Source organism: Marmota flaviventris, chromosome 6, assembly GCF_047511675.1.
Source record: "Marmota flaviventris isolate mMarFla1 chromosome 6, mMarFla1.hap1, whole genome shotgun sequence".
Lineage (NCBI taxonomy): Eukaryota > Metazoa > Chordata > Mammalia > Rodentia > Sciuridae > Marmota > Marmota flaviventris.
In genome coordinates, this window is record NC_092503.1 from 1242964 (window position 1) to 1269029 (window position 26066).

The window sequence follows — 26066 nt, forward strand, 5'->3', positions numbered from 1 at the left end:
GCGCAGAGTGAGCATGATTTGGGCACTCTGGCCTTCCCTGCCTATTTGTAAGCAGAGAAGCATCTTTACTTTGCAAAGTTAAAACCTTCTTTATCAATGGCAGTACAAATCCTACAAGAACCACGAATGCTCTTGAAGGGGAATTTATCTAGACCATCCAAGACTAGATCAGACACACAGCATACATGGAGGAGGTAACAGGGCAGTTTTCATGGTCTCTGAGACAATCTGGAGATATTTAAGAAGAAATAAAGATTGAGATGAATCAGAGCAACAAGCAGCTTTGAAACATTTTACTGAAGGCATGGACTCACCCCATGATGTCAGAGCACTGCCTGCCTCCCGGGTGCAGGGAGCTGGGGGACTGGGTGGGCTCCTGGGTGCTGCTCTAGCCTGGGCAGCAAGTGCCTGTCTCCTGCAACTCCTGGAAGGACACTGTCCCCTGAGGGCTCAGGTATGACTGCTGACACCTTCCTTCTTGGCTCTTCAGATACCCGTGCACTTCTGAGCTCAGAGAACCTTGAGAAGCACCTTGTGGGAATGCGTTTCCTCATTTTGTTTCAAAAGGTCCTTTGCAATTAGACTTACCTGATAACAGACTGAGCTCATGCTTTGTTAAAACTACCCCTACTTTGTGCTGAGGTTCACTGCTCAGGGAATGCCTGGGAAACATGCTTTGGGCTAAGCATTTCAGGAGCACCCAGGAGCTCCAGAGTGCTGACACTGATGTTGGAGTGATGCTGGTCCTTCCTCCTCCATCACATGTGACCTCACGCTTGGTGGGTCTTCTCCCACCGCAGCCACAGTGACAGCAGCCCCAACTCTCAGCCCTCTGGGAGGAAGTGGGAGGCTCCAATCCACCATGGTGCTGAGCCCCAGAAGAGGGCAGACTCTGTTCCCACCACCCCAGCAAGAGACCCTGCAGTGGTGGCCGATGCCCACTGGCTGTGGGCAGTACTCACCCTGCAGCTGCCGGCCCTTGAACAGGTCCTGGGCCCTGGCGGGGTGTGCCCGGGCTCTGTCGTCACACTTGGGCTGCTCATACCTGGGGGCGGGAGAGAAGAGCTGATGGAGGGCCTGGCCCTGGTTCTCCACCTCTCCAGCGTGTGAGAGGTACAGGTGGGCTCCCCCAGACAGAACCACGGCATCCGGTCCTCGCGTCACATGCCTGTAGGGTAACTACCTCGGCTACACCATGAACACGTCCCCCAGCGACGGGAAGAGGCACCTGCAGCTCCTCCCCAGCAGCCTCTGCCTCACTCTTGTCCCCTCCTTCTATTACGTGATTTCACAAAGGGCAAGTGCTCTGCACTTCACACCTGTGGCATGGCTCAGGACGGGGACAGGAGGAGCAGGAGTGTGAGGACAGTATACGATGTGGGCTTGGCCACTGGATCCCTCCCAAGAGGTGGCCCAGTCTCCAAGACTCAGGATTTTCCACCGATACATTACTCAAAGTCATTTTCAGTCCAATTCATGAAGCTAAAAGTGTTAAAAATAAAGAAAAGCCACCTGGCTCCACCTGGAGTCAGTCAAAAACCACGGAGCACGCGTGGGCGGGGACTCTGCCGCCTGAAGGTGTCGGCCCCCAGATGCCCAGCTTAGAAAAAGCCAATGGTGTGGCCCACAGCCCCTCCAAGTCCACCTGGCCTGGGCACTGCCTGGGTGTTGGAGATGGAGTGGAGGTCTGTGCCCCATGAGGCCAGCTCAGCCCAGCAGAAAGTGGGCAGTGAAAGCCAGCGCAGAGGCTGTGAGCACAGAGGTGGCCCCAGCCCCCGCTGCCCCCTCCATGGTCCCCCCTGCACTCAGGCTTCTCGGGCTGATCCCAGATAAGGACCTGGCCAGCGCGAGGGGAGGGGCATCCACTCGCGGGAGAAACCTCTGGGGGCGGGGGTAGCTCTTGAGCAGAATGACTGGCTCTGCTGGACACGTCCCCTGGTTTTCCTCCCTGGAGGGGACTTCACAGGAGTCGTGGGGCTTGTGCAGCCCTGTCCTGGCCTGCGCCTCCTGCCCCCCATCCGCAGGTCCACTCTTCAGTCCTTCCACTCCACGGCCTCTCCTTGGGTACTCGGGCTCCCGTGCAGGACATCAGTGCAGGCCAGTCAGGACCGACCCATAGAGCAGGCAGACAGACACGTGGGAGCAGCCAGGAGCAGGGGGCAGGAGGCGTGTCCTGGGCCTCGGCCTGCAGGCTGCGGCACTGCAAGGTCGGCCTCCGCGTCCTCCCTTCCTTCCCGGCCCTCCCTTGCTGTGCCCTCCCTCTCGTGCTCTAAGAAGGGGCTGCCAGGTCGTGTTTCCCTCACAGAGATCATGTGTGTTCCCATTTTCCGTTACTCGCTTGTTTCCAGTCTTAGAGAATAAAAGCAAGTGGATTTCTCCAGTCCCCTTCCTCTGGTGTCCCAAGAATCGGGCCAGGCCCCCACCTCTGCCTCTCCTCCCTGAACAGAGAACCCAGCACCCCATGCTCACAGACCAGTGTGTCTTCCTGAAACATGGTTGGGAATGAAGTCCCTGACAGACTCTGGACAGCACAAAGCACACTTTACCCAAAGCCATGAGCCGAGATTTCCTGGGAACGTGAGGTTCAGTGACAGACAGCAGAGACTCCACGGTCACAGGGACAGCCCCACCCGCTGGCTTCTCCTGGTGCCTTTGGGGCTGCGGCCAGCAGAGGGGAGGTAAAATGCACCCAGCAGGCCTGGGTGTAGCTCAGTGGAAAGCACTTGCTGGAATGTGTAAGGCCCTGGGTTCGAGTCCAGCACCTCAAAGATAAGACAACCAGGGCACACCCAGCGGGCTGGATGAACACCCTGCTGCCCAAGGGCCGTGGAGCTCCTCGGGCTAAGTGTGGAGAACACTGGCAAGCCCAATCTTCAATCCCAGCCCTGGGCCAGCATCTGGGCAGCTGGAATAGTCTAGAACTGACAGCTACGTTAGAACAGGCCCCTTCCCAGCACATGAGGTCTGAGCTGCAGAGGACGGGCACTGCCAGTGCCCTCCGACTGGGTAGGCCTGCAGCGAGGCCTTCCCCCCGACTGAGCCTTGACTGAGAGTCCGAGGCACACTCGGGTAGCCATTCTGCAGAGTTAGAAAGCTGCCCCGTTCGTTTCAAATCCCTGCAGTGCATCCAGACCCCTCCAGGACCCAACCCTCCTCACTTAGGATGATGAGATCATTCTAGTTCCCTTTTGTCATCTACTGACTTTGAAGCCACGAGGAAGCTGGCCACACCAGACGTCACTAGGGTCTTGCTCCAAATGGGGGACAGAGTCTCTTAAGGATCCCAGCACTGAGGCTGAATTTAAGAAGGTAGTGAGGGGAGCATCTGCTCCTTCCGGAGTCCAGCAGAATGCTGCCGTCTGCAGGAATGGTGCTCTCAGGACGATGCCCAGGGCACAGCTGAACGGCTTCCACGTGTCTCCACTCTTCTCAGCAGTGTTTGTTCAAGTTATTTGCATAAAGAATAAACACATCTCTCTGCTGTCTGGCTGCCCATCAGACCTCAGGCCGACTGCCATGGAGAAGTGGTTTCATGCCTTTGTGGCCACCGGGACAGAGCTCTAGACTCAGGAGCAGAGGCGCCCTTTCAGGACAGGGGACAAGGGTCTGTTCTGACTCCAGGGTAGCAGCTGGGTGTCACCTGCCCCCTACTGATCCAGTACTCATTCCTACTCTCTGCCAAGTAGACACCTATCCCTCTCCTCCCAGCCTGGATCCCACCAGCCTGGTGGCCTGGGCTTGCACAGGGGCCTGGGCCCAAACTTCAGGGACCTGCAAACTATGGCCAAGGGGTTGATCTTGACACCGAGGCAGGAGAAGCAGGAAGGAGCTGGTCCCTCAGTGGGCAGGACATATGCTCACTGGACTCCACTCCAGTCTGTGACAAAGGCCCTTGATTCTTTAGCTTGAGGACATAGGCAAGCGATGAGGCATTTGGTACTGACAGCTGTTCCACTGTCAGAGTGCCACGTTTTCTTCCATCAGAAGACACAGGATCACTGAGGGAACGAGCTCTTGAGCGCTCCACTCAATGCACCTCCAACCTGCAGAGCACCTCCTGAACACCTCCCAAGCTTCGGGACATCGGTGAGGATCCGTGCTCAGGCAACGGAGAGTATGTGAACAGCCATGCGGGTGGCTGTCCCTGTGCCCTGGCTGCCCAGCCCTGGCACAGCAGCAGAAAAGACCCGTGAGGCTGCTCTCTCCCCTGATGCTGCTGACCTGGTTTTTTGACGGACTGCTGAGCACCGGCGATCCAGTGCTGGGCAGTTATCCACGCACTAAATCCACCTGGGACTTCTTACAGACTTTCCCCCCAGCAAAAGAGAGAGAGGGGGCTCCCTGAGAACTATGGCACGTGGGTGGGATGCCTGGACCTTCTGCAGCTGCTTGTACCTAAGAGGGGAACCTGTCCAGGGCAAAGCTAACACACGGGGGCTGTTGGAGCAGATTTGAGGTTCTCCCTGGCAACACCACCAGGCCATGGGATCAACTGAAACTGAGCTTGCTGTACCTCCATGCCGCCTGGTGACCTGGCCAGCCCCGGTCAAGCTCACCTGAACCTTGCTGTGTGGGCAGCATTCACCCCTGCTGGGCTGGCCAGCCCTTGCTCCCTGGTACCTGAGGCCCTGACCGCCATCTGCCTCTCAGGGGTTTCCCTGGCCTTGTGGGCTGCACCCACCACTCTGCCCAGCTGTGTTCATTTCCTACAGGGAATTTGTCTCCACCCAGAACACTGACCCATCGGGCTCCTCTGACCATGTGTCGGTGGTGTCATCTGCTCCCTCGCCAGAGGGGAGCTTCACGGGCAGGGCGGCAGCCTTTCTGGTGGACGGGCATCCCCGGCTCCTAGGACACTGCTGGGACCATTCAGGGCATTCCAAGGCTCACTGAAGGAAAACAGAGCTGTCCCTCTCCACTGAACCCCCAGTGGCTTCCCACAGGGCTGAGGCTCGCCCACACCCTGCTCCCAAGGCGCGACTTTCCCACGTGCACTTCCCCTGTCCCCAGCTGACCCTCAACAGCCTCATGCCTGTGCCCCCACCTGGAAACCCAGTCTGGCCACCAGCTCCTGTCCTGCCCCTGAGGCCACCCCTGCTTGCTCCCGTCTGTCTGTGCCTCCTCACTGGGACAGCAGTGAGGGTGGCCCTCTCCTTCCTGTTTCTCAGGAACCACAGGCCCTGCATGATCTGGGGACTGCAGGGGACTCTCCTTCCTGACCACCTTGTGACAGGCCACCCCTGCAGGGGACCCCTCCTTCCTAGTCACCCTGTGACAGGCCACCTCTGCAGAGGACCCCTCCTTCCTGACCACCCTGTGACAGGCCACCCCTGCAGGGGACCCCTCCTTCCTGACCACCCTGTGACAGGCCACCTCTGCAGAGGACCCCTCCTTCCTAGTCACCCTGTGACAGGCCACCCCTGCAGGGACCCCTCCTTCCTGACCACCCTGTGACAGGCCACCCCTGCAGGGGACCCCTCCTTCCTGACCACCCTGTGACAGGCCACCTCTGCAGAGGACCCCTCCTTCCTAGTCACCCTGTGACAGGCCACCCCTGCAGGGACCCCTCCTTCCTGACCACCCTGTGACAGGCCACCCCTGCAGTGGAACCCTCCTTCCTGACCACCCTGTGACACGCCACCCCTGCAGGGGACCCCTCCTTCCTGACCACCCTGTGACAGGCCACCCCTGCAGGGACCCCTCCTCCTGGCATTGCGGTGACGGGCCACCCTGGGGTGAAGCCCTGTCCCCACCAGGTAGGTGGGGAGGCTTTCCTCCTGGCAAAGCTTCCCCAGAACCCGCTGTCCTGGCTGCACAGGAGGCTTTCGAAGGCCCAGGCAGGACAGGGACTGAGCCAGGGACGGAAGCCGCAGAGTGGAGAGGAGAACACGCACACAGACAAGTGTCATCGACTGCCAGAGCCGCCGGGAGACCCCATTGCTCAGAGCGGGGGGGCAACTCCTGAGAAGAGGTGGGATGCAGGACAGGTCAGCCGCCCTTCCCCAGGGGACACAGGATGGTGCACTATCCTCCCCCAGAGCCTCCGGGACTGACCCTGGGTGCCCTGTGTGCGGGAGGAGACAGGGTTAGGACAGGACTGCAGCCAGCCCCTGAGCAGCCCCTCATTGGCCCAAGTGATGTCGTCTCCTGAAAGGGGAAGAAGAGGGGGTTGCCCCGCCCTCAGGTGCCTGGGAGAATCAGAATCCGAATCAGTCCTGAGCTGGATGAAGGGGGCAGAAGAGATGAGGGTGGCCGGGGGAGGGTGTGTCAGGAGAGCAGATGGGGACACAGCAGCCTTCGCGGGTCCTTAGGGAGAACACTGTTGATTCCAGAGCCAGTTGGAGCAGCTCTGGTTTTGATGGCATGAAGGTTTTCCTTGGCCGGCACTAAGAAAACGCCTGCCAGGGACACTTCTCCCTGTTGCAGAGCCGCGGGTCGGGCCAGGGCTGCGGCTGGCACAGCCCAGTGGGGGAGCAGGCCAGAGCTCCCAGCATGCAGCACTTGTTCCGGGTCCCAGAAAACTGCTCTCTGGGTGCCGATGCACAGGGACAGAAGTGGTCTCACACCAAAGCCCTGGACAGGGGGATGCTGTCTCCAAGCCGGGCAGAGCCCACTGGCTCCCAACGGCCCATCGCTGCCCTGGGGCCCTGCTGGGATCTGCTCTGAGCTGGCTGGCTCCACGGGCACTGATCAGAACACGCTGTCTGTCCCGTGCAGCTGGGCAGGGCATGACGACCCCCTGGTCAGCTCTGATGTCATGATGTTACTGCAATTTCCCAGCAGGGCTCCCAGGAAGCTGGTACCACTCCTGGCCAGAGGGTGGCCAGGTTGGGCTCAACCTTAACAGAGCGGGCGTTGGCTGGTCACCTGCGCCTCCATCTCCTGGGTCCTGCCAGCTAGCCCCTCTCCTTCCCCTGGGTTCACACTGGAGAAAGTGGGGAATGATCTAGGGAGTGTCGGAAGGCTGACGCCTGTGCATCATGTCAACCATTTTGATATAAATCTAGGGAGAGTCGAAGGCACGGTCAGGACACAGCTGCTAGAGGACAGTGCTAGCCCCTGGCCGGCAGCCCTGCCTTCAGGGGCCGGAGGCGCTTTGCACCTGGACCAGGAGTGAGGCGCTATTGTCTTGCATCAGATCCTGGGCTCCTGTTATCGCTCCTGCTTTCCCATATTCCCACTTTCTGTAAAGTGAGGACTTGGGATTTGAGAATCCTTACACCCCAGCAGGCCCCCTGGGCGCCGGTCCCCTTGGCACCCTACATGTCTGGCCTCCTCTGCCGGCACAAGGGGTGAGCGGAAGTGGCACTTGCTCTGGGCTGTGGCCCGTGTGCTGGCCGAGGCACACTGATGCGACATGAGCTTTCAGGGCTGCCCTGCTGGGCCTCGGCTGAGCTCAGGACACACACTCTCCCCCACTGTCTGATGGCAGACACCACACATTCCTAACCAAAGCCCAAGCAGAGGACAGATGGACCCTCAGGGTGTGAGGCCCAGGTCTAACAGGTGCCATGCCCATGGCATGTGCCGAGGTGGCCCTGCCCTCCTGGTTTCCATACCCAGCGCCTTACCTACCGCCCATGGCCCGGGACTGTGCTTTACCTGGTGGATGTGCCAGGAATGGGGCGCCCTGTGTCCACCAGCACACACCAGCAGTACCCCGTGGAGGGGTGGCACTGAACTGGCTTGTAGAGGCCCCCGTGGGCACACTCAGGGATCACCACGTTGTCATTCTTGGGCTGCCTGGCTTCCTCCAGGGCGGACTGGTGCTCCTGGTCACAGGAGGACACTGCGGAGGAGAAGCAAGGGAGAGATGGTGAGCAGGGCTGAGGAGCCGGCCAGACCAGAGCTGGCCCCCAGGCACAGCTGGAAGGGCAGGAAGCGGGGCTCAGAGAGGGCTGTGGACATGCCAGGGGACCCAGAGGAGGCTGAGCAGCAGAGGGTGTGGCCCCTGATCTGCAGCAGTGGACAGGGAAGCCCCCAGGCAGCACCGCTGCCTTGACACATGTCCTGAGTGAACAATGCCACGTCCTCCCCGGTGCATGGGAGGCCAGGACTGAGGAGGGACCCGGATCTCTCCAGGCCTCAGCCACAGCCTGGAGGCTGCCAAGTGTCCGCAGCTCGGGTTGGGGTCCACCCTAGGGGACTGCCCATATTCCCAGCATGCCATTCTTCAGGGTTCAGAGCTCCCTGAGGTATCAGAAATTACCCACTTTTCCCCCAGAGCCCCCTTGAGGTCCAGCCTCAGGAGGACAGGTTCTCAATGTTCACAATGTGGTCACCCCTGAATAATGCAGCTCAACTGTGGTGCTCCTTAAATGGCCATGTCACCGGTGGTCAGTAGACAGCAGTGGTGTCGGGAACCTGTGCTTAGTCCTGTGTGCCCGGCATGAGCCACGAGAGTTCTAAAACTCACACAGGCGTTAAACAAGGACAGGTAAAGTCCCCGAGGCCTGCGTTCAGTGTGCAAAGGCTCAGCCCACCTCCAGCGCAGCCAGCTCCTCCTGGGTTTAACTCGTCTGACCTGCATCCCTGTGTTTGCCACCACACACGTGTGTGCTCCTGACTGGCCCACCCCTGAGCTCCAGCCAGCGGGCATCTAGGGACCAAGGCCCACCCTGACTGATTGTGGCCACAGCAGGATCACCACAGAATAGCCAGAAGTCTCCACTCAGGCTGAAAGACACACTGGCAAGGTGCAGTGGCCCAGGGCGGCCAGCATCTCTCTCCCATACGGGAAGGGTCTTCCATAGCCTGTGCTTCACACCCACAGGAAGAGGCGCCGCCGACTCCAGTCCCAGGTTGTACCAGTGTGAGCGTGGTCACACAGGAAGCTGCTGCAGGGCCCTCGCTCCAGCCCCGCCCAGTCAGAGGCAGCAGATGCAGTGCACCACATGGACACCCCGACACAGGTGACTGTCACACGGGACACAGGGGACTGTCCTGAGGCTCAGGGAGACCACGGAGGCAAGCTGTGGCATATGGATCATGTTCCACCAATGTTCACTGTTGCCGCAGTCTGGCTGGGCACAAATCACGAGCCACTCAAGCAGGAACAAACTTCATTTCCAAACTCCCCTGAACGCCACCCACGCGGCCCTTCAGGGACACCACACACCAACCGGAACTCCCTCCACCGGAACTTCACCAACCAACGGGAACTCCCTAGGAATCCCCACAAGAACTCCAAACTAGCAGGCACCGGAGGCGGACAGCAGGGGTCTACGTACAATCGAATACACAGCCTGTTTCCATCCAGCCTCGTCTTAATGGCTCCCCTCGCAACCATTACTTCTGGCAAAATGCCAGGGGCCATTCCGACTGGCTGTGGCTCTCAACACACTGTCATGATTTTTATTTTTCTAATGCTAACATAATACCTGTGTAGACAAGGCACGCAACTTGTTCTGAGATGCAGATCATAGTTAGGGTGTCCAAAGGTAGAGCAGACCCAGACTCTGCCGTCACCAGTGGTTCCCCTTACAATGGCGTGACCACATGGATGATTTTATGATTACCATCTACTACCTGTATCCCCAAATGTCGTCATTAGATTTTCAAAACATATGATTTGTGTGTATTCACTGGAAGAGAACAAGAAAGTCTTCGTATTTCCCCTTAGGCTTCTCTTCAGAAAGCGCCACAGTGATTCCCTTGCAGTGGCCTCCGCTGGCAGGCGTGGCTGAGGAAGATGGAACCACACCAGGGTCTCTCCAGACCGACTGCTGAAGGGTGGCCGCAGAGAAAAGGGATCGCTCAAATCTCAAAGTTGGTGCTTAAAACTGGTTTGTAACAAGAAAAGAAGGAAAAAAATGTAAGTTTCCTGTTTCTGCACATTTGAGTGTGACTACAGCTCAGCAAATGCACAGACACATAAACAGAGAAATCTACCACGAGTTACGTGGCTGTCTTGAAGAGGCACTGCCCAACGGTGACTGGGAAACAGGCAACAAATAAAAAAGACAATTCCACAGAACTGTCTTTCCAAATTGCTATAAAAGTTACTTTAAGACCATGTGAAGAAACTAAGGAAGATGGGTTGAACTCTATGTTTTTGCAGGCAACAGATCACTGCTCTGTGGAAGTCCTCTCCCTGGAAGGAAGTCCTCCCTGTGGAAGGAAGTCCTTCTGTGGAATTAAGTCCTCCCTGTAGCAGGTAGTCCTCCCTGTGGAATTATCTCCTCTAAGTCCTCCATGTGGAAGAAAGTCCTCCCTGTGGAAGGAAATCCTCCCTGTGGAATTATCTCCTCTAAGTCCTCCATGTGGAAGAAAGTCCTCTCGGTGGAAGGAAGTCCTCCCTGTGGAAGGAAGTCCTCTCTGTGATAGGAAGTCCTCCCTGTGGAAGGAAGTTCTCTCTGTGATAGGAAGTCCTCCCTGTGGAAGGAAGTCCTCTCCATGGAAGGAAGTCCTCCCTGTGGAAGCAAGTCCTCTCCGTGGAAGGAAGTCCTCCCTGTGGAAGGAAGTCCCCTCTGTGATAGGAAGTCCTCACTGTGGAAGGAAATCCTCTCATGGAAGGAAGTCCTCTCCATGGAAGGAAGTCCTCCCTGTGGAAGGAAGTCTTCTCCGTGGAAGGAAGTCCTCCCTTGGAAGGAAGTCTTCCCTGTGGAAGGAAGTCCTCTCTGTGATAGGAAGTCCTCTCTGTGGAAGGAAGTCCTCTCTGTGATAGGAAGTCCTCCCTGTGGAAGGAAGTCCTCTGTGGAAGGAAGTCCTCTCCGTGGAAGGAAGTCCTCCCTGTGGAAGGAAGTCCTCTGTGCTGTCAGTACATAGCTAAGTGGAATGGCGCACCAGGTGATGAGGGTGCAACTTCTCTTCCAGCAGACGTCTCTGGACACTCATGGCTCACTGTAGTGTTTGCTTGGCACTTGGTCAGAATTTTTATGAGTGCACAGAATTTACAGTGTGATTATCTGGCCACAAAATACTTTCTGTGCTCCATCCAAGGACATACTGTATCTATGGAAGTGGTTCTGGAAAATTCTTGAAATGACCCTTCTGAGGATTTTATGTCATCTTTGCAGGATCCCCATGAGCAAAATAGGACTCATTAAGTCACAGCCTCTTAAAGTCTTCTGAGCATCTTATAAAGTATCAAAGATATTGCAGCAGAGTCAGAAGACGCCCTGAAGTCCTGTAGGCACCTTGAGCCATGAAGACGGCCGCCCTGTGGGATTCTGTCTGACGACCTGGTTCTGGTGGGGAATCGAGCTAACTAGAGAATGCAACCTTGCTTTCTTCTGGGAGGAGCCGCAGAGAAGGCCGGGATCTTCACACCCATCAGTACAACCCGGAACCCAGGCCAGGCAGAAGCAGCTCACGCCGCGGTCCCCTCACCAGCCCAGCCCGCCTGTCTTCTGCAGGGACCACTCGGCCAGGCCACTCTCAGGAACAACTGGGCTGAGGGTGGGGAGCTGCTCCAGCCTAGCTCTTCCCACCGAACCAGCCCTCACCTGCAAGGCCCTTTCAGCACACCAGATGTCAGAAGGAGCCTCTGGACATGTCCAGGAGAAGCTGACCAGTAAGGATCTCCCATCTGCCAAACACACCACAGCAGAGAAAGAGAAGTTGAGATGCTACTTGGAATTGATGGTGGAATCAAAGAGCGACTTTCTCTCTGGTAGAAGAGGGCTCTGTGTACTGAGAGTGAATAAAAAGTCAGACTCTCCAGTGAGGTCTCGCGGCTGGAGAATTAGGATGTGAATGGAGAGCACATGGTACAGACATCAGGGGGGGACGGGGAGGCGGGGAAGGGCGTAGGCAGCCAGGGAAAGATGGTGAGGGAGGGTGGGTGGATTCAGGAAGGAGGGGCATGCAGAGGGTCCCCTGGTGAGGTCAACTTCCTGCTTGGTGAAAGCACTTGTGGACACAAGCAGGGACCCAGGCAGACAGACCCTTCTGTACCCGTGCTCTGTGTGGGGGATCCAGCAGAAATCAGAACAGCCAAGTGGACAGAGGGGACACCAATCAGTAACAGCGAGGAGCACATGGACGGGGGAGGAGACAGGAAAGGAGGGAATTCCAGAGACCATAAATAGACCAAAGCTCCCCTGGATTCCCAGCCCTGGGGCCCTCTCTGCAGAGAAGTCTCTGTGTCTCTGTCACCTCTGCTCTGTGTCCTGCTCTTCAGTTCTTTGCTGAGCAGAGACAACAAACCCAGCACCCCTGACGGCCACAGGAGGACTTAAAGCAAGCTTTGGACCAGCGGCCAGAGGCTCCAAGCTGCTCTTCCAGCCCCAGATCACCATCTTGCTAGAATGCCAGCAAGAGACTCATCTCATGAGCACAGTCCACATCCCACTGGGCGGATGAAGTCAGCGAGATGTGGTGACAAACTGTCTATGGTATCGTCATTGCCACTGCGTAAACCTGGGACATGCCTATTAGACACAGAGATACAAAGAGCAAAGAGTTGTATAAAGAAAAGCAGGAGTCGCGACCCTAAAAGCAGATTTTGAGCCCTTAGCACCGGGAGGCAGCTCTGCTCACTCCTGGGGCTGACTCTGCCACTCCGGTCCTGCCGCTCAGCTGCCCTGCCCTGAGTATGGCGGGGGCCGCCCTGGGCGCTTGGTCTCTGGCTGTGCGCCTCCTGGAGCAAGCTCTGGACACATAATTAGCACTTTGGTGACAGTCTTCCTCCATATTTTCTCACTAAATATTAGGCTAAGAAAACACGATTCCAATTCCAGTTGACCTCCATAAATTTCAAGTTTTACAACCATAGAACAACTTTTCATTTTTAGAAAACTACCTTTGTAAGGTTAGTAAAATGCCTATTTGGGGGGGAAAAAAAGTTTATTTCCCAAACTAGCATAAGACGTCAGTGGCTTACCCTGTGCCTGCCAGTTATCCAGATCATGTGACAACCAAAGGGGCAGGGGTCCAGAGAAAGCCCAGGATGCTCCTCCTCCTGGAGGAGGAGCCGGATTCCAGGGGCAATGCTGAGGCCTGTTCCAAGCCCTGCACGCGGGGCCTGGGAGCTTGCTGGCCGGCCATCTTGGTGAGAAGCTCGACTACAGTCCAGAGGTGGCTGCCTCCGGAGGTGCCGGCTCCCAGGGAGCTCAGGGACTCAGCAGCCCTTGAGACTCACTGGACCCGCGGGTCTGCACCCCGGCCGAGGGCCCAGGACTCCGACTCCAGCACTCACGGGCTCCACCACTTCTGCGTCCCAGCTCCCGGTGTCTCTGCTTGGCTGCCTGTGCCCTGCCAGGGTGCCTCTCAAGACCTGAGCATGTCACCACAGGTTTGATGGGATCTGTCCTTGAGACGTTCCTGGTGCAGAGGGTGGCTGGTGGCGTCCCTCTTGTCACGGGCCCTGCAGTCCTCCTCCACATATTCTGTCCTTGGAATGCTTGGTGGCCTTCCAGACGTGCCTGGCTTGTAAGGGACTGCCTAAAACCGTTGCTCAGCAGCTGCAACGCCTCAAGAGTTCTTCAGAAATTCATGGCAGATATCGGGAGCGAGCCCACACATCACCCTCATAGCTTCAATTATTAAATAAATCGGCACGAGACACAGTGTGCTTCATATTTACCTTATCCCATGTCTAATTTATACTGGTGGGTTCTGTTTACTAGTCACGCTTATCTTCTTATTTATGTCTACGCTGAGTACAACGAGCAAATTAAGCAAACTTAATTTTTGATGTCCAAGAGTTTTATTTAATTCTATGATAATTCTTTTGAAACTTTGTGTGCGATGGAGAACAGGAGACCATCAGAAGACACATCGGGTGGAGTCTCTGCTCTGACCAGCCTGGCCATGTGGCCTCTCTGCCTCCTGTAAGCAGTGGGAGTCACTGGCCACAGAACCCTCCCTGCTCTGAATGCATGTGCCCCCCACACTCGCATCCTCACTGCAGGTGGGGAGGGGCCTGGGAGGTGGTTAGCCTCGTGGGACGTCAGCGGGAGCTGCTTGCCTCTGCCACCAGGTGAGGCGCAGGGGGAGAGTGCCACCTGGGAATGGGAAATGAACCCTGGCCACACAACAGGATGCTGTGCTGTGACCTTGGACTTCTGGCCCTCAGGACTGTAAGGGCAAGTTTATGTTGCTCCGAAGCCACTCCAGCAAGGTATTTTGCTACAACGTCCAACAGACCAGAAGGCATCAGACCTGCCTCAGGGAGTGGCCAGAGAAGCTGCTGGAATAGCAAGAAGGACCAGTGTCCTGCTCCTCGAGGGGCCTGGGGAGCACTTGCCCTGGCACTCAGTGGCTCCTTGATTTGCAGGAACACTGTGTCCTAAGAGTCTTCCGACAGGAGGACTTAGTTCATTTTTATTAAGATGACAACTTTGTTATTTAAATGGCAAAACTCTTAGAAAACTGTCCACAAAAGAGGAATCTTCATCTGGTAAAAACTATATTTTTAAAATCCCCAATGGTGAAAAAATTCGTGTTTTCACTCTAAGATTGGGGACAACCTCACCACTTTTTGTCATTATGGAGGACGTCCTAGGCAATGCAATAAAGCCAAGAAAAAGACTGCAATAAAGATTGGAAAGAAAGATACAAAGCTCTTTAATCACACAGGACAGGGTCAAGTATGTAAAAACCAAAGGGAAAAAATGCAGGAGTAGCTACAAAAAAAAAAAAAAAAAAAAAGACCATGCCTCTTCTACATATGGTACCGTTAGTCGGAAAATTGAAAAATCAAAATCCTTTGCTGTAACATCAAAAATATAAAATACTTACAAATAAACTTGTGAAAACATTGAAGATTAAAAGGCATTGCTAAGAAAAATCCAAGGAAGCTGCCGTGGTGGAAAGGTGTAGCAGGCTAATGGTGAGAAGCTCAATGCCGTCCCAGCGACTTCCCCAAAGTGATCAATGAGCCTAAGATGGTTCCTATCAGAATCCCAGGGACCTCATTTTAGTAGAAGTTGACGTTTTAAATTCTAAAGTGTATATGGAAATGCAAAAGACTCAGAAGATCCAAAGTATTATTCCTTCTAAAGAACAGACTTGGAGGACTAACATCCCCACGTCTGAGAAGTTACTATAAACCCCGCCTGGACAGCATGTTAGTGCTAAAGGACAGGTAAACAGATGGAAGGAAAGAAGAGAGCCCACGACACGGAAAGTGCATGTCCAGCTGCCATCGGACCAGCACCGGGCACTGCCCTAGGAGGTTCTAGAACAGGGATGTCCACTAGCCACCCACGGGAAGAGGCCAGCATGCCACCCAGAGCCTGCTTGGGTGAATCAGAGATGCCACCATAAAGATAGAAATGTGAAGACTCTACTGGAAAATGGAGGGAGTACCAGGGGGACTCTGGGCTAGATGACATCTTGGGCAGAGTGACCACAGCAGAAAGCCTGCTGAGTTGGACATCATTAAAACTTAAAACAAGTGCTGACCAAAGGACACCGTCAGGAAAGCGGGAGGCAGGCCGCAGACTGGAGAATGTTCCCAGTGCACACCTCAGACAAAGCTTCTAGAGTCCTACCAAGCCAGACCCACTACAGACAACCCAACCCGAATGCTCTGCAGACCCGTAAAACACCAGGGCACGCGTTGGCAGGCCGTGTGACGCTGCGGCTCTCGTGGGCTCCTCCTCACAGGACAGCTGGTGAGGAAGGAACCTGGAGTCTCCAGTGGTTGCAGCCTTGCGGTGACTCACTCCCCTGGCCTTCCTTCTTCAGGAGGACCCCCTGTTCCCCGATACGCTCTCCCTGGGGAAGACCGCTCTCAGCTGGGGGTCAGGACACGGAGGGAACATGAGCAGCCGTCGCCAAGTTCAACAGCACACGCGCAATCTCCCCTTGTTTGTACTGACACTGGGGCCTGCGGGCTGGCTGTGTTGGCAAAGGAAGCTTCTCTTCAGGAGCGAGGGTGAGACCACCGGAGTGCCTCAGGCCGTGCAGCTCTCGCGTCCAGCGGACGTGGACTCGAGCTGGTCTAACTTAGAAACAGCTGACAGGTCCTCCCAACTTTATCACAGTCTTGTAAGGCCACCCGTGTCCCCAGTTTGGCCTCTTGGTGAGCTCCCTGTGGCCTGCTTATTTCCGCTGCCCCTGAATGCACTGCCCTTGGCTGTGGGCTGCGGCCTGGTTTCGCAGCCTGCTTGCGGCTCTGACGCGCATGGACTAGTTTGTTTACCTCCGGTGTCCGGTGCCAAGTCCCAATTACTGTTGCAATCACAACTGGAAGGCTCACAAGTGCCTCGTTTCCTCAGCCGGCCCCATACTGGCCCCAGATGGTGCCTCCGTGGGCCCCTCCGACTCCCTTCAGTTTGCCCCCAGGATACGTGCAGCTTCACTTCCAGGAAAAGCAGATTCACGCCTGGCCTGGCTGGCGCTCCCACCTCCCAGGTCCTGGGGTTACCCGAGGCCGGGTGCTGCTCCCTCCTGAGTCTTTGGCTCCAGCAGGTGAGCCCACCGTGGCCGGGGCCTGCTAGCACGGCAGGGCAGGCAGGCAGGGCTCAGCATCACCTGGGTGCCCCTGCCACCGGGGGCCTCTGCTGTTGCCGCGAGGACATCCTGGTGTTCTTGTTTGTGCAAGAAAGATGAGAACACGTGACTCCAACAGGCTCTATGCAGCCCTAGCCTCCAGCAGAGCCATCCAGACTGCTCTGTTGCTGGCCGGCACCGACAGTGCGGCGTTGGATAAGGAGGAGCAGCTGTCTGAGGTGGCGGTCACCACATCTCCTAGAGTCTCCGTACCTGCTCACAGCATTTCCTGCCTTCTCTCCAGTGGTCCTCCTGACGAGGCCACCAGACACGGTGCTGCTCCGGGCACTAATCCTCTCTTTAGCCCGTAGCCCTGCCACCGACGTGCATGCATGGCGCTCCCTGAGCAGCCTGTATCCAGCCAACATCACAGATGAGGCCCTGGGACGACACGAGGATGTGAGGCTGGGGAGGAGTGTCCCCTGCAAGGACAGATCCAGAGGCCTGCCTCAGCCAGACCCAGGACTTCCCACAGGCAACCTAAAGCCACCATACCTGTGCTTTAAAACTCTGGTAGCATGCTTTCAGACTTCTGTGGGACCCACCTAAGGGACAATGACACCCTGATCCAGTCAGGGACTTGTAGACGCATTGTCTTGGTGACCATGATCAAAACAGAGGAAGCTTATTAGCACCAGGCAACAGTGCTGCAGGTCACATCAGAGGTGTAGGGTTGTGCCCCTGTGGCCACAGGCCCAAGGTCACCTGCTGGGCACCACATATTCATGCACGCTGCCCCTGTCGGTCTGCTGACTGCAGGAAGGGACATGCACCCTGCTCCACTAGTCACCACAGGAGCATGGATCATATTAGGGCCATGCCACGGGAGTGACTCCTGGAGATGCCATCTCCCGCGCGGAAGGGAGCTCTGGGGAGTGTCTGACCTTCAAAAGGTTTCATGATTTAAAATGAGCGCTCCTTCACTCGGACCCCACTTTAAGAAGGCACCTGCCTCTCACACTTGTGTGGCTTTGGGAGCCCGGTGAAAGGCAGCCCTCGGGGTGTTGAGTGCTGGGTCCTTAAGTCCCATCCTATCCAGTCACGTGTCACTTCTGTGAGGCAGGACTATTGTCACTGCTTTCCAGATGAGGTGACTGAATCAGAGTCACTGAGGAATTTCTCCATCCAGGCCACGAGAGGCAGAGGCTCACTGCCCCCAGGTCTCCTGCTCACTGACCCGAGAGCTATGCCCCAGTGTCAGGGTGAGGCCTTCTCTACCTGTATTTCCAGATGATCTATAATCAGCACTGTTAATTTAAAGTGAGAAAAAGCACACAAAAAATGTGTCTTTCAGAATCAAGAAGAGGGCTCCTCACGTTCCAAGCCCCTGCATTACCAGGTCCCTCCTGTGGCTGAGACGCAGGGAGGAGCTTAAGCAGAAGATGAACAGGGGAGAGGAGGGGCACACAGACCCAGACGGGACACGGTGGGGCTGGCTGTGCCCTCCACCTGCTCCCTCTCCAGTCGTCTTTCCAGCATATGGGGACCTGTGTCCTGAGTCTGCTGGGATGCGGTGCTGGACCCTGTGCCAGGACACAGAGAGAGCAGCTCCTCTCCTTGTAACCACAGCTCCCTGGATGGTCAAGGTGGTCTCCAGTCCATGTGACTGAGTGAGCCTATCCAGGACACGCCCGGCAGAGCTGGCCAGGTCACGGCTGCAGACTGGCCAGCAGCACGCCTTCCCTGTTCTTTCTCTCCGGCTGCCGGGCCAGCTCTGGTCCTGGTTTCCTGTCGTCCCATTGGCCTCTGCCAGGTTCCGCCCTCCCTCCCGCGCAGGGTCTACCCGCTTCCTCCAGCTCCACCTCCAGACAGACTCCCGAGGCCCCAGAGTGGTCACTCCCAGAGCACAGGCACTCACAAGACCCAGAGTGGTCACTCCCAGAGCACAGGCACTCACCAGACCCAGAGCGGTCACTCCCAGAGCACAGGCACTCACAAGACCTAGAGTGGTCACTCCCAGAGCACAGGCACTCACCAGACCCAGAGCGGTCACTCCCAGAGCACAGGCACTCACAAGACCTAGAGTGGTCACTCCCAGAGCACAGGCACTCACAAGACCTAGAGTGGTCACTCCCAGAGCACAGGCACTCACAAGACCTAGAGTGGTCACTCCCAGAGCACAGGCACTCACAAGACCCAGAGCGGTCACTCCCAGAGCACAGGCACTCCCAGCAGGACAGCGAGGCTGCACGACTGCGTGGGCGGACCTGCTGCAGAGCACCTGCTGAGGATGAAGGAAGCCCCTGGAGGGGACCGAGGGCCGCCCACCTCTAGAGGAGATCCCTGGGCCCTGTCCACCTCTGAGGCAGACCTATGGATCCATCCTCTCAAAAGTGGACTGTGGCTTCCATCTGGCCAGCGTCGTCTGGCAAGCAAGGAGAAAGCCCCTGGCTCCCTGAGCCTGAGTTCCACTGGGACACCAGGAATCAACCAGTGAGCAAACCGACAAACAGGGTCATCGGGAAGAATTTGGGAAAGAGACAGAGGAAGAAGGCTCCGGGGAGAGGGTCAGACCTCGGACAGAGGAGGCTCCCCAGCCCAGGCTGCAGAGGCAGCCTTGGAGTCAGGCCGAGTGCCGTGCTGGGGTCACGTGGCAGGGACAAGGCAGAGGGGAGCCAGCGGGTCTTAGGCCAGGATGGGGCTTGTGGGCAGATTCCTCCTCCCAGCATCCCCCCCCGACGTGAGGCGGAGCTGTGCGAGCACCCGTGGTCCAGGGCCCACCTCCATCCCTGTTCCCTCTTAGCTGAGATGCTTTTAGCTCCTGGTGACCACGATGGCCAACGGTGGGTGTCACTACTCCACTCCTAACTACACGACGACGGCCGTGACAAGCCAGTGTCCCAGACATGCCCAGCAGGAGGGCACGGGGGCACGGGATCCTCCTGTTCAGAGTGGCGAGCGAGGTGCATCTGTGCAGGGTTCCCTTCCGCGTGCTGGGTGTGCCTGATGCACGTCTCTGGCCAGCCCTTGGGTGATGCTGGAGACAAGCCTACGTCTGCGCTTGCCGCAGCCCTGTCCACAGGGGCCTCCCGGCTCAGGACTGTCGCAGCACTGGCTCTCTACGCAGGCTGTCTTCACCAGTCAGGGCGTCTCTGTGGCTCTCCTCTTAATCACATAACAGATGAGATGATCAAAGAAGGCAAGAAGTAAAATAAAGAAAATGCCTCTTTAGGTTTTGATTTGCTCGAAACGGCAGATGGAGGAGAGGGGGAGGTGGGGGGAAGACCTTGAGACTCACAGTTTTAATAAAGGAACGTGATTCGCATGTCCACTTTCAGTAAAAGATCAAAGCAGCATTTTCAGTGCTAAGGCTTTGCCCATAAGCAGCCTCTATTTATGATCTGCTTATAATTTAATTCCAAAGAAAGATTTTTAAGATAAGAATTCAGATCCAAGGTCACTGCCTTCATGAACTAAGCATGCCCCCTGCAATCCTTACAGCAGAACAAGACGAATGAAAATGGTTTCATCAGGAGAAACAGAGAGCCAGGGAGCTGCCTGCCTGCTGGAGGGCACGGCGGGGCGGGGGGGGGGGTGCTCTGGTGCAGGTGCGGGGCACCTGCTCTTACCCAGCCCCCGCCCCTCTGAGCGGCATCACGCTGAGCACCAGCCCTTCCGGGGCAATGCAGGACGCTCCCACTGAGGTCCATATTTAAAAAGGGGAAGGGTTGGATAAAATGGCTGGGTCCAGTCTCTCCAGAAAGAAAATAAAAACTGCAGATGTTCATTCTGACTTATTTCCTCCCTTATTTATCATAGCAAAGATCCAGAGTTAGAGTCACTTCTGACCTATAAATCGTCTCTGATCTGAAACACGAATCCTAGACCCTGGACAGGGGAGAGGAAATCATCCTACCAGGCCCGGACTAAGACCTTGCAGAGGTTTTGGGGATCCATCCGCTAGGGAGCTGCTCCCAGGTCACAGTCCCCTCCCTAGCCCACGCCCTCTCCCGTGCTCCGGAACCTACAGAGGGATGCTGTGTCAAAACCCGACCTCCCAGCTTCCTCTACCAGAGCCAGCCTCACAGACAGGGCTCCGGGATGGCGATGGTTACCTTGTCCCATTTCTTCCAGTCTCTCCTTTGCTCATTAGCCTTGTGCTTCCTGAGTCTCCCGCCCTCTGCCCAGGCCCCAGCACAGAGCCCCCAGGGCTGCTTGCCCTCCCTGCCGTGGGGCAGTGGATCTGTCCAGGTGCCTCCACACAGTGACCTCAGGCTCTTAGCAGCTCCCATCACCCTCCCAAGGCTGGGCTGTGCTGAGCCAAGCCATGGCCCCTGTCTGTACTCAAGGGCCTCTATTTGTCTTTAAATAGGACCTGTAGGGATCAGCGAGGGAAACAGAAAATCATCCTGAAATGTATGCACAGAAATGTTCCTTTATTTCCCTTTGAAATTCTGTAGCATTGGTAGACTGGAGGCATTTGAACAAGTTAAGAGCACTGGTCTACTTCATACCCAGATGCCTATGTAAAGAACCCAATAGCTCACACTTTCCAGAAAGTCCCACGTTGAGGCCGAGCCTTTATCCACCACGGTGACCGCAAGACTGAGAAGAGAGCCCAGCCTGCAGCTTCCTGTGAGGGCTGGATCCGGCAAGCGCGGTCCTGTCCCACCCGGAGCACTAGATGCCGCTGCCCTCTCTCCTGCAGGTGCGTGCGTGTGGGATGGAGAAGCTGTTGAGGATGGGATGACTCTGCGTAAATCCCTTACTGTCCTATGCGTAAGGTCCCTTACTGTCACGGCAAGGAAGAGGCGAAGCCTGCAGGCTCCACCAGTGATTCCCGAGTCCCTCCGACCTCGCCGGCTCCTCCTCACAGGAGCTGCTACAAGAGGACTCAAGGAATCATGAAATGCCAGGAGAAGCCAGCTGCCAGGGCAGGGCCATTTGGAAGGACGAGAAGCCACCCTCTTGGGTACAGCTCTGATGGGGCCCTTTGTGTTCTTGGGACAGCTGCTGCTTTTAGCAGGAGCCTGTGAGCCTTGGCCTGCACCAGGGCTGGCCTCCTCCTGCCACGGGACAAAGGAAAGTGTACGCTGTGTTTGCAAGGAAGTGACTCAGAGATGGCCAGCTCTCTTGAGATCACCTACAGAAAGCCCATCTTTCAAGTCTATGGAGGTAAAGGAAATAAGAATTTCTACAGCCCTTTCCACATGGGAACACGCCCTTCCCCTCCTCCTGCAGGGCTCTCCCTCCGCCTCCCTGAAGGCTTGGTCCACGCTGGGCACACGTCTGCTCCAGGAGCTACCTGGGTCTCAGCTCACAACTTACTGTCACTGCCCCAGTTTACAGGGGAGGACGCGGGACATAAGCGCGGCCACATCCCCTCATCTGGATCCTCAGAGCAGCAGAGCTGAGCCAGCTGCTGACAATCACTCCGTGGGCCCTGCATCGCGCACACGACTCCTGCAGAGATGGCCACAGAGATGGGCGGCCCCATGGGGGCTTTGCAGTAAGTGGTGGTGGGCACAGACCACCATCCGAGCCCCCAGCCCCAAGTCCATGCTGCTTCACGTCCAGGATCAATCCTGTGGGCCCAGCTGGGACCGGGTGGGTGTTCCTGAATTCCGACCGCAGTCCCAGGCTCGGCTCAGGGAACAGCAAGGTGACCCATGTTGCTGCGTCATCTATTCCAGGTCTCAGCCAGTGAGGCCCTGGCCTGGTCCCGCAGAACAAGAGTGAGTCTGCTGAGAGTGCCCCGGGGTTCAGTGACCAGCTGCAAGGTCAGGCAGAGGGGCTAGACAGGGCCAGACCAGGAGGAGCGTGCCCTTTACCTTGGAGCATCCACCAAAGGTCTCCAGGAGGCTGGGACCAACTGGTCCAGTACCTTCCGTGTAGAACAGCCTGCTGGGAATGCTGGCACTTTTCAGTTACTTTCAGCCTGATTACTGGATCTGGAGCCCCGGCACGGTCACAGCAGAAGAGCTGCCCATGTGCTGCAGGCCATGGATCACCAAATGCAGACGAGGCCAGGGGCCAGGGGCTACAATCTGGGACTTGAACGGCCACATATGTCTGAGTCAAAGACGATCTTAGTCTGTGACATGCGAATATACGGTGATGCTGCCAGAAGCCTGAGATGTCCTTGAGCCCTGCCTCCTCAGTGGAACATGGCTACTTCTCTCCACCAGAGGAATTCATGCTGTTGGGACTCCTTTTACCCTCAGCTGCCCACTGGTCTGAGCCACAGGGAGGTGGCAGCATAGGGCTACCTGGCTCCTGTGATACACCCTGTTCCTGTCTCTGCTACTGCAGCAGCAGTTCTGAATGTGCCCCCAGGGGTCCCAGGGTGCTGTGGGCCTTTATGACACCAGTCACCAGACACCTGGCAGCTGTCCTCTGAGTTGGGATGCTAAGTGCCAATACTGATCATAAGTATCAGCAGATTCAACTCTTCTTTGTGATACTCAGTTCCAATACATGTGGAGTTATAAGGAATTCTATGCTAAAACGTCTGAACACTCCCAAATCACACTATGAACTTACACTGATTAAGAACATGAACCTCGTGATGTGCACCTTTTTTGAACAACCCCACAGTGGAGTCTCACAAGAGTGGCAGATCCATGTGCCCGTGCTCTGTGCACACCTGCTGGACTGAGCCCTTGCTCAGTCCTCGCCCACTGTGTGAGTGTGGTGCACGTAGTTGTCATTCCAAGGAGAGGAAGCCAGAGGCTGAGTGGCAGCTGCAGGAGCAGGCAGTCTAGGGCGAAGCTCCGCTGCCTCCCCAGTGCCCAGGGTGTTGCTGGGAGAGAACTCAGTGAGCACCCAGAGCCAGGGTCTTGTCCAGGTGAGTGGATCCACAGCAAGACACCTGAGAAAGCTCTGCGACTGGCAGAGGCAGACTGGCTCCTGTGCCTGGGGTCCGGGAGGGACTGTGCCCAGCAGTCTGGCTTTCAGACGAGCTCAGCTTCTCCGAGACGCTCTGCCTGTTTGGCTTTCCATGTAAACCAGACACTGGGCATCGTCCTGCCCTGAAGTCTGGGGAGGTTCTGCGGGGTCCTCGGCCCCTCCCCGTGCCCCACCCAGGACCTGACACCCTGTGGAAGGCACAGTGCCCACTGCACTGAGGTCTGGCACCAAGCTGTGCTTCCCGGCAGTATCATCACAAACCTGTTGAGAGTCACATTCACGTCCTTGTAAGATTTAGAGCTGCAAAAAGTAAGGCAGGAAAAAGAATCATTCAGACTACGTCCAACACGCATCCGTGTCGCTCATGTTGGCACCTGATAGCCACCGAGTTGACGTGCCAGAGCAGCTGTGTGCATGGGGGGCCAGCACTGTGAAGATGGCCTCTGGGATGGCCACGGGCCCCAGCATGCCCACCAGGCCGCTGCCTCCCCACACACCCTTCCTTGCCCCTGGATCTGAGCGTCTGTGCAGTTTGAAGCCCTTCCTGACCGGGGAGAGAACCTAGGGGACACTGCGGCAGAACTGGGCAAGCAGGAGGGCTCTGAGTCTGTAGCTTCTGGGGCTCAGCAGCAGCCAGGAAGCCCCTGCTCCCCAGCAAGGAAGCGGCTCTGCCCTGGGTCACAGGGCACCTGTGCCCTCCATGGGACTCTCACGGGTGCCCGGGTACAGGTGCTCTGATGGGGCAGGAGGAGCCCAGCTCCCAGCAGAACCCCAGGGGGATGGACATGCAGGTCCTCACAGAGGCCAGGACCACAGCGGGAACCGAGCACCCAGCATTTTGTCCTGTGACCGCACATGGCCAGTCCAGGGTGCTTCCTGTTTTCCTGGGCCATTTTTAGCAGAGTAACTGGGTGCTTCAGGAGTGAAGTTGAGCTTCGTGACACTGCGGCCACCTCTCCTCGCCTCCCCAAGTGAGCCAGAAAACTCTCACGTTGGCGACCTTTGGTGCTCTAGAACATTCTCCAGCTCTGCAGGGCCTGGTGAAATGCTGGCTCCCCAAGAGTTACTGTTTCAAGTGCCTGCCCCCCACCCAGGGACCTGCCCTCTGTCCCGTCACAGATGTTTCGTCCCCTACCACCCTTGCTCTTGATCCACCAATGGCAGCTGCCCCCAGACAGCCTGTTGGCCCTCACAGGTCTCCTCCCCACCCTACCTGGGCACTGGGAGTCTGTCGTCTCAGCAGCCCTTCGCCAGGTGCCAGGTGTTGGTCATGGCTGTGGAGAACAGGGCTATGGGGACATCAGCTGTGTGGCTTCCCCAGCATCCTGTCCTTGTCCTTTGGGGGTAGGGAGCCCCTGTCCGCCAGGGTCAGCCCTTGCAGTGGGCATGAGGCTGGAAGTCACCTTCTCCCAACTCCAGGGAGGGACCCATGACCCCAGCCTATCCAGGGAGCAGTTCTTGACCCTCTGGCTATAGAGATTGGTTTGGGGATGGAACTGTGACCCAAGACAGTCACCAGAAACCAATTCCAGGGTTGTACTTAAAAAAGAACACTTCATGGGACCGGAGTCGTGGCTCAGTGGTAGAGCACGTGTGAGGCCCTGGCTTCCATCCTCAGCACCACACATAAGTAAACAAAAAGATCCACTGACAACTGAAAAACATTTTAAAAAGTCAAAAAGGACACTTCATGGGTTGCTTCAGGCTGGAGCTCACAGGTAGAGAGAGCGGATGAGAATGTGGGCCAGGAATCGAGGAGCTTCCGTGGGCCAGGTGTCCTTAGCTAGCACCTGCGTGGGCTCCAGGATGAGCGCCCAGCACACAGCCACAGAGGTGAGGAGAGCTAGCTGACCAATGGACTCCTCCTGGAACTGCTAACGCCTCCAGGTGTGAGAACCCACTGGTGAGAAACTGCTACAGGGTAGCATACAAAGGTTAAGGCGGAGCCATAAATAACACTGCGGAGTGTCCCACATATTCTATGCAGAAGAGTCACCTGGAAACCACAGTACGACTTCCCGTGCCCCCCTCTGCAGGGTAGGGACTCAGCAAAGGACCCAGGAAGCTGCACTTCCCCAGGTCCCCAGATGGTTGTGCCAGGTCACACCAGGAAGCAGAGTGCGGAGCACACGGCACGACCTGGGAACAGGCTGATGGTACCCGGGGGCAGAGCAAGACCACGTGCTGCCCACATGGTAAACAGGGCGGCACAGCCCGTCTCCACCTGTTTCCCCTGGATCACGGATCTACAAGGTTTCTCATATTACTTTTCCTGTTTGCTGGCCTTTCCTACCAAAGCCACTTGTAACTGTGGTGCGAGCTGTGCTCTCTCGGACACAGCGCGGGGGAGAGAAGGGAAGAAAAGGTTTCTTAAAACCACACTGCCCTCCCCCAAAAAGACAGACCAGTGCCAGGGAAGGTCGGGGACTGGCAGCCATAACATGCTTTAGATTTCCCACTACAGACAAGGCTCAGGGCGCATTCTCAGTATTAAAGGTGTGTGACATCCTTCTCTCCTTGCTTTAAGTGTTCTTTTCAGATTCTTTCTAGATCTTGCCTTACGGATTATTGTAAACGGCCCAAATGTGTCTCCTTCCAAAGGTACTTTCCCCAGGAGCTGAGGCAGAGGAGGACACAAGACAGGGCGCTGTCAAGGCACTCCTGGCTGTCCAGGACCCTGGGAGGGCCGGCAGGCAGGCCACGCAGCCGTCTGGACTCCTTGGCTGCTCCCCCCACCTCCCCGCCACACCAGCCTCGCAGGTCCTTGCTCCTAT

General features: G+C 56.7%; 1 protein-coding gene across 1 annotated transcript in view; it reads right to left on the reverse strand.

The window, feature by feature from the left end:
• The window catches only part of Smoc2 (SPARC related modular calcium binding 2), a 145962-nt gene that overhangs the window by 32150 nt on the left and 87746 nt on the right, over positions 1 to 26066 (reverse strand). The window contains exons 8-9 of the mRNA XM_027939443.2: positions 7603 to 7789; positions 963 to 1045 (exon numbers count right to left, since the gene is read on the reverse strand). Of these exons, the coding sequence (XP_027795244.2) occupies positions 963 to 1045; positions 7603 to 7789 (270 nt within the window). The remainder of the gene's footprint in view (positions 1 to 962; positions 1046 to 7602; positions 7790 to 26066) is intronic.